Source organism: Bidens hawaiensis, unplaced genomic scaffold, assembly GCF_021521415.1.
Source record: "Bidens hawaiensis isolate Kalapana, Puna unplaced genomic scaffold, B.hawaiensis_p1.1 tig00005498_1, whole genome shotgun sequence".
NCBI classification, from domain to species: Eukaryota; Viridiplantae; Streptophyta; class Magnoliopsida; order Asterales; family Asteraceae; genus Bidens; species Bidens hawaiensis.
In genome coordinates, this window is record NW_027491353.1 from 59,560 (window position 1) to 67,904 (window position 8,345).

The 8,345-nt window shown below is 34.1% G+C and overlaps 1 protein-coding gene across 1 annotated transcript; it reads left to right on the top strand.

Annotated features, from left to right (window-relative positions):
• Nucleotides 1–3,825: 3,825 nt before the first annotated feature.
• On the top strand, nt 3,826–5,752 carry LOC143629969 (GDSL esterase/lipase At5g45670-like). The gene is made up of 5 exons (XM_077099105.1): nt 3,826–4,315; nt 4,419–4,543; nt 4,644–4,889; nt 5,112–5,367; nt 5,451–5,752. Exons 1-5 carry the CDS (start codon nt 4,060–4,062, stop codon nt 5,672–5,674), a joined length of 1,107 nt encoding a protein of 368 aa, XP_076955220.1. The 5' UTR covers nt 3,826–4,059; the 3' UTR covers nt 5,675–5,752.
• Nucleotides 5,753–8,345: the final 2,593 nt, after the last annotated feature.

Sequence of the window (8,345 nt, forward strand, 5' to 3'; positions counted from 1 at the left end):
TTAAATCGGTATACAAATTCTTTTCCGGATCGATTCGTTTTCTTCGGTCGGGTCAAATCGGGTACGTCATATAAAAAAATAACAAAATAACTAAATAAAATACCATATAACAAAAAAAGAATGTGAAATGTAATATTCAGCAACTAAATGTTAGTTTTTGTCGTAACTATATATATATCTAATAACTTAACCTAAAAACTAGTTCATCTTCTTACTTGTGTCATTATTCCTTAGCAAAGCTATCAGAAAATCTTAAACTTTAATGTTTCCCATTAACTTTCTTAATTTCATGGGCATTAGTTTTTCATGGGGATCGTATGCATGCCCGATAAACCATTATGTTCGGTCGGGTCATGAGGTCACAAATTCATATATTCATCTAGTTTTTATTCTAAAAAAAATAGCATGGATACAAAACATTGAAAGAAATTATTAATAATGATATACTGATAAAACAATAAATAGTAAATGAATATATATTAAGGATACAACAAATGAAAGATGGAAAATTTGTTTATTAATATAATGAACTAAGATATAAAAAGGATGTATAGATATGTCTTTTACTAGACTTTCTTTTTACAATATAAATTACAATTCTCATTTTTAAATATTAAGTCATCATCTTCCTCGTTTAACCTACACTATGAGCTCCCTCTGCGTCTTCACAGACAATGGAAAATTTCCTGCTAGTGCAAATTTAGTCTTTTCTTTTTATCTTACAATTTCACTGGTTTCGCAGAGGTTGGTGTCAAAATTTCACAGGGTTGGTCAAGATTTTAATACATGTATAACACTTTTTTCACAGGGTCGGCCGATCCCTATGGCATCAACTTAGGTCCGCTGTCAATGAAACCATGAATCTCATTTCCTTTTAACAAATAATGGTTTTAATTGGGTTATTATTAATTAAGGGTTTTAAAAGTCGATAATACTAATACTAAATTTGTTTCCTACGTCTTCCTCTAATTCCAAAATTTCTACGAAATCTATTCTTGATGTTGAACTCAATGACATAAACTTCAGAGATTGGTATAAGAACTTTAAACAAGGAAAAATGTCACATTCTTAATCTTTTCAATACCAAAAAAACCACCCGAGAGTGCTAATGAAAAGTTCCACAGTTGGTAGCACGATGCCAGCCCGGGGCCTTCCTCTTAGATTTAGGGGCTTCATCCCTAAGAATCCTTAAGGTTCCATGGTGCTTGAAATCATAAAAGTCTTTATCGAACATGCACCTCATACTTCCTAATATGTATCAAGGTTTATAATATTTCGATAAGTAAATCCCATTTACATAAAATAGATCGATTATACTAAAATCACAAACAAAGAATAAGGCTAATCCCTCATGTTTAAATGGGTTAAATTGATGTAATTTTAAATTGGTGTGTAAACTTACATATACATTAAGCTAGATCTTTAAATAAAATAATATCTATGTCGTTAAAAAAGAGTACATAATTGGCATTCACACTAAAAACTTAATTTAAAAAAAGTTAGGTCTTGGGATTATGTCATACCCGTGCCAAAAAAAAAAGAAAAAGAAAAAAAGAAAACAAAATAGCGGATTTCAGGTTGGGTTAAGGGTTTTCTCATATTTGATGGGTTTTCTCTTGAGGATGGAATGAAGATCGATGCGTCAATGGTTCGTTGAAAAAAAAACATAGTTAGCATATGTAAACACAAGCAAAGGGGTTAGTAGTTCGCTAAAAAAGACAAAACATTTAAACATTTGAATGGGAGGGAGACTTGAGTTCAAGTCCTATAACGGAAAATGAATAAAATAAATAAAAAGTATATATATCTAAACAAAGAAAGTTGTTATCAAAATTAAATATGGCTTGCTGTGTTATAATCGTTGTTGGTTATCCATGAAGTCAAACGCATTAATTGGTTGCATAGTTGAACAAGTCAATCGTAACATGTAGAAGGACAATGCAGAGCGAAATGGGCTGGATTTAGCCATAATTACAAGTCGGTGATGATGATTCGAGGTTTAACTATAGACAAAGATGGATACGAAGATTATTTGTTTGATGTTATTTTTTAGCTCACGAAAATATTATATAAACTGTGTTTTTCAAGTAAATCAGATTAAATTAAAAATAATTTATTCATGGTTTACAATAGCGCTAGATCAACCTATTTTAATTCGCGATGCTTGTCCGATATTACTGGAGAGCCGAAAGATTAATCAAACAAAAGGAATAAATAAAGGTTTCTAGATATCCGCTAGTGATCTATCAGAAATCATTGACCGGTTTCGGTTTCCATCGAATTCTCTAGAGTCTCCTCAGATTTTAAGTTCACTATCCTCGATTTCTCTATAATGGATGTGTTTGTCGGTGTCACCTGATGATTTTTGTACATATGTGGTCATGGATTCTTCGCATGCGATGCTGACATTGCCATTTAGGCACTTGGATGTATGATCTCTGAATATTTGGGCCCATAAGTGCCTAAAAAGGTCGATTAATGTTGTACATATGTGGTCATGGATTCTTTGCCGGAAATTACTATATTTCGCCTGCTTCGCCCCTACTGGTATTGGGAGGGGTACATAGCCGCCACCACTAAGGGCAGATCTATAGCATGAATGGGTGGTTCTCCTCGGAACCATCCAAGTTTCGAAACAATAGTGTATTTATATATAGAAAACATTAGAGAAATCACCGTATAAATTAGGAAGGAACCACCCTGTTAACATTAAAGGCGCTGGTCCATATGGTAAATGGTTGGTTTTGTAAACTAAATGCAACATGTTCAATTCCGGATTCTAGCGAAATTTTTGATTTTTTTTTATAATTCAGTCTTATACCATATACCTACCACCGCTGCTGCATGTTGCTTTTCCGGCCGACCACACACCACCGTTGGTCCGTATCTCCTTCCTCCTGCCTTGCTACTCTTCCTCGAATCCTCCCACTTTTAAGGTAAGCTTACATTCATTTGTTAATTGTTATTGTTAATTATATTTGATGTTGTTACTTGTTAAGTTATTTGTTAAATTTTAGTTTTAATTTGTTAGTTTGTAATTGTTGATTTGTTAGTTTTAATAAGTAACTCACATCATCATTTTCACCTCTTGTTCTTAACTGTTTTTCAAAACCGTACCCTATGTGGGTATTTGTTGGTTACTTGATCTTGTATGTTTGTTTAAATTACCTTAGGGCTTTTGTTATACGCATGATTAGGAAAGTAGAAGGTATATACATGAGTAATTGGATTGATATTGTGTTTGGTGATGATTTCAAATTGTGGGTTCAGACTAGCTGAACCCTAAGTGTTTCAGAATTGATTTGTCGGCTTGAACCATCGAACCTCAAACAGACCCGAATCTCGAACCACCAAAACGACCCAAACCATCGAAACGACCCAGAACTCTTTATACCCGACTCTATGAAACTGAAGAATCTGAAAATAGTGCACCTCCGTTAGTGGCCACCACTAACCACCACCATTGTTACTCTTCGTCGCCTCTCATATATACATGTGCCATCAAAACTATGCTAGCTTTTTCTGCCACTTTTTAAAAACGTCGTTTTAAAATGGTAAGACCGAAAGAATACAAAACGGATGACTTGATTTTATTGGCTTACATTAGAGGGGCTCGAATTTGTTACACAAGCCGACGAATGATTTTATAAATTCCATGAACATTTTTAAAAAAGTGGAAAGTGAAAATAGACATTTTTGAAATTTTGTTATTTTGACCATTTCAATAAAGAAAACTTGATTGCTATCGCATTTAATGAACCAATCAGCACTCAACCAGAAAGACACTAGTACTCCCACAAAAACTTATGCTTACTGTACTTGAAACCCACACAATTCCGCGTGAATTCAATGCATCCTGCCAACTTCCCAACTACAAAACTTCATATGGGAAAATAGTCATATGCCACTTGATATCTCTCCATCATAAACACACACAACACATGTGATTTTGTGTGTATATATACACCAACCAAGACCTTAGATATCAATATCATCCCACACTTTTGCTATTGATAACTCCTCTTGCTTGCATTCACTTTTCACTATTAATTTGTAGAAATGACACGTGAGCAAAAAAGATGGTTTGTTGTGCATGTCATTTCAATAGTCATAACACTAACAATGGTTTCTTTTGAGGTTCATGCTGACCCTCAAGTTCCATGTTACTTTATTTTTGGCGATTCTTTGGTCGATAACGGGAACAATAACGGTATCGTATCATTGGCAAAAGCTAATTACTTGCCATACGGTATTGATTTCCCGAATGGCCCGACAGGAAGGTTTAGCAATGGAAAAACAGTTGTTGATACTGTTGGTAAGTTTCATCACTTTACTTTGTTACTTATATAATCATACACATACATATTTAATATGATCATGTATTAATCTTACAAAGCTACATATTTCTTCATCTGTAGCTGAGCTTCTGGGATTCGACGCTTATATTCCACCGTATGCGAATGCTGGGGGCCGAGCGATACTTAAGGGCGTAAATTACGCCTCAGCAGCAGCAGGAATCCGAGATGAAACAGGACAACAATTGGTACATTTTATCTAAAGTTATAAAATGATGTTGCTGGCACATCTATAAACATTTCTTAATTACCCAACTACACGCTAATAATTCATTCATCGATTTATAGGGTGCAAGAATTAGCTTCGGTGGGCAGGTGAATAACTATAAAAATACAGTGTCACAAGTGGTGAATATACTCGGAGACCAAGATTCGGCAGCGAATTATCTTCGACAATGTATATACTCGGTCGGATTAGGAAGCAACGATTACCTTAATAACTATTTCATGCCTAATTACTACCGAACTAGCAGTCAGTATACACCGGAGCAGTATGCTTCAGTTCTCATTCAACAATATTCGGAGCTAATACGAGTAAGTAATAGAATTATTATTTCAACAGGTGTTACTGGATTACAAGATAATAAGGTAATGATAAAACTTCAATAACTATCCTAATATTCAAATGGAAGATACAATAGTAGCATATAAACACTGTCAAAATAAATCAAATAACAACAACTATAATAGATGGGTAAACTCTGTTGACATTTTGTTTTCAAGAATAACGAGATATATGAATTTTGGTACTATCAGGAATTATATAACTATGGTGCAAGGAAACTTGTGTTGAATGGCATTGGACAGATAGGGTGTAGTCCAAACGCATTGGCTCAAAACAGTGCCGACGGATCTACATGTGATGAGAAAATAAACTCTGCGAACAAGTTGTTCAACAACGAGCTAATATCTCTTGTCGATAACTTCAACAGGGACCTACCCGATGCAAAATTCATCTACATCAACAATTACGACATTTTCCAAGACTTGATCAACAACGCTCAGTCCTACGGTATATATTTATATCAAATAGTTTGTAATTCGAAGGAACATTTTTCAAGAAATTAACACTGTTCTGATCAATGAAACATGTAGGTTTCACAGTGACAAATGCCGGATGTTGTGGAGTGGGAAAGAACAACGGGCAAATCACGTGTCTTCCTGCTCAAACACCTTGCCCAAACAGAGATGAACATCTATTTTGGGACGCTTTTCACCCTACTGAAGCCGCAAATGTAATCGTTGGCAGGAGATCTTACAATGCTCAGTCATCGTCTGATGCTTATCCGATTGATATCCGTCAACTGGCTCAGCTTTAAACTTACTAGGTTTCGCCATACCTACGGGTCAGAATACAGGAATTTTTTGAGAAGGCAAAATATTGGTTTTAGATCCCACATACCAACTACTTCAGTAGGTATCTATTACCTTTGCAATTGTGTTTGATAAATTGTGTCTACTGTGATTGTTTTGATAAATGTATTTATGATATTGTTAATGAAATGAAAACAGCAAGTTTAAGCTTAAGTATACGAATACATTTGTTAAGCCATGTCTCAAATCCGGCTCCATGCTCACCGAGTATTGAGCATGTAACTAGGTTTGTCAAAAACTTCCGATTGGGATTTAAAATGCATTTCTTCCTATTTATAGTTTCATATATATAATTTTATTAGTCAAAGAAATTAAAATATATTAAAGCCAAAAGTAAATGAATTAGTAAATTATTCTATTAACCAAGAACAAAGGAATAGAAAACAAAATAGATAACATTTACATGTATGGTTTGGTAAACTAGAATACGTGTTTCGGGTACCACCTGATACCATATATACTCGTCTCTTACCCACGGAATTTTTAAAACTGATTCCATGCCAAGTACCCCATACATGAATACCCGTCCCATTATTTTGTTATCGGATCTATTCGTCAGGATCAGGTTCACTTGTCATCTCTATTTAGGGCTTCATATACATCACATGTGCGTGGTTTTCTGTACACTATTTGGGTCTTGATGGTCCCACAATGTGTTAGATAGGTTGTTTTGTCTATAAGGCTATGTATAGTGGAGGGACTACAATGAGGCGTTTTGCGTCATGTTATATATATATATATATATATATATATATATATATATATATATATATAGAAAATGGTTCAAATAAAAAGAAGTTGTTTCCTAGGAATGGTAAGAACCAATAAAATTTTGACATTTGGCATTAAAACCTATGGTGAAAGAATAATTCTAGAAAACTATGTCGGTTATAATGGTGAAAGAGTAATTCTAGAAAACTATGACGGTTTTTGGTAATTTTAAATCTCAACCATTGATTGATATGATCCAATGGCTATGATTTATTTTTAGTCTTCCTAGGAAACTACTTATTTTTAGGATAATCCTCCCCTTATATATATTTATATATATATATATATATATATATATATATATATATATATATATATATATATATATATATATATATATATATATATATATATAGTAAGGTTAAAATAAGAAGTAGATTTTTCTTAAGAAGTGTAAAAAGTGTGTTTTCACTATTAGATCAACATATCTAACGCGCCAGATTACTTCTTACACTTTTTAGACAAACTCCACTTCTTATTTTAACCCCACCCTATATATATATATATATATCATACACGCATATATATAATAGTAATACACAGACACAACACTGGCGAGAAATACCTCGTGCCCCCCCCCCCCCAATTCGCCCAAAAAATCGCTCACGGAGACGGTGTTCGCGCCCCAATTCGCCCCTTGTCGCCCTTCTTTGTCGCCCGGTACATATGGCCTAACACACTTAGACATAACAAGTTGTTTTGGGCCTTCCGGTCCTTGTTTGTAGGTTACTATACAAGTAAATTAGATTGCATATCCACATGGTGGTGAGCACTATAACCACATATTTTTCTCTTAGATAGAAAGGCTTATGTGTAGTAACATGCGGCTTTTATCGAAATAATAAATAAAGGAATATTAATATAATTGTGCGTTGTTATTTATCTTATTTTAAATAGTAATTAGTTGAAAGATGGACTTAGAAATGAAAACATTAGGTCCATAGGCTTAGCTTATAAAAACACCCTAAACCCCTCCTTAAACCCTATTTCATCTACACATTCGAAACACACACTTCATATTTCATACCATTTTGAGTTAAGGGTAAGAAGGAAATTGAAAGCTTGTTTCTTGCTGTTTTGGATTCAAAAGGAAAAAAAAAAGGAAGCAAGCGACCATCAAGATCTAAACCCATTCAAAATTCAAGTCCCAAAACCGAACTCCCAAAGAAAAGAGGTACGTTTTTAGTGAAAATGTCACTTGTTTAAGTACTGTTTGCTTGGGAATTTAGTGCGTTATTAGATTGAGTTATGAAGGCGAGAAAAATGTACAACTTTATCCTAAATCTTGAAGTTTACAACTGAAATGGTGATTTGGCAAAAAAAGAAAAAAAAAGAAAAAAAGAAAAAAAAAAGGTGTTAAAAACTAGTTCCGAGTCAACAGTTGACATCCTAATAAACCTTGTGGATAATATCAATAACAATAATAAAAGGTGGGATGTTAACAAAGTAAGAAAATCAGAGAACGGTCCGATACATGCTCGCATCCACTAGTGTTTTAGCAGGGCCGGCCCATAGCATGTGCGGGCTAGGCCACCGCACATTGCCCAATAATTTTTTGGGTTCAAAATAAACCTTCTACTCTGATGCATGCATAGATAAGTAATAAATAAACTCAAGGAAAACAGGAACGCATAAAACCTTTAACACAACTATATCAATAAGTTATCGCAATAAAATCTGAAAAAAAAGGTTGCGATCCTCTATTGTGGTACTAACGGAACACTTTGTGAGAAATTGCATTTTTCAGGATGTGCATTGTTGGGAAACTTCATATGGAAAAGATTACAAGAAATGAGAAGATTCGAACTAGCATCATAAAAGGCTAGCAACATGTACGATCTAAGT

Excerpts from the sequence above, each read along its gene's own strand:
- LOC143629969 (XM_077099105.1), top strand. The coding sequence starts at position 4,060 with ATGACACGTGAGCAAAAAAGATGGTTTGTTGTGCATGTCATTTCAATA. Across the intron at positions 4,890-5,111 it reads AATATTCGGAGCTAATACGA|GAATTATATAACTATGGTGC; the intron begins GTAAGTAATAGA and ends TGGTACTATCAG. Across the intron at positions 5,368-5,450 it reads CAACAACGCTCAGTCCTACG|GTTTCACAGTGACAAATGCC; the intron begins GTATATATTTAT and ends TGAAACATGTAG.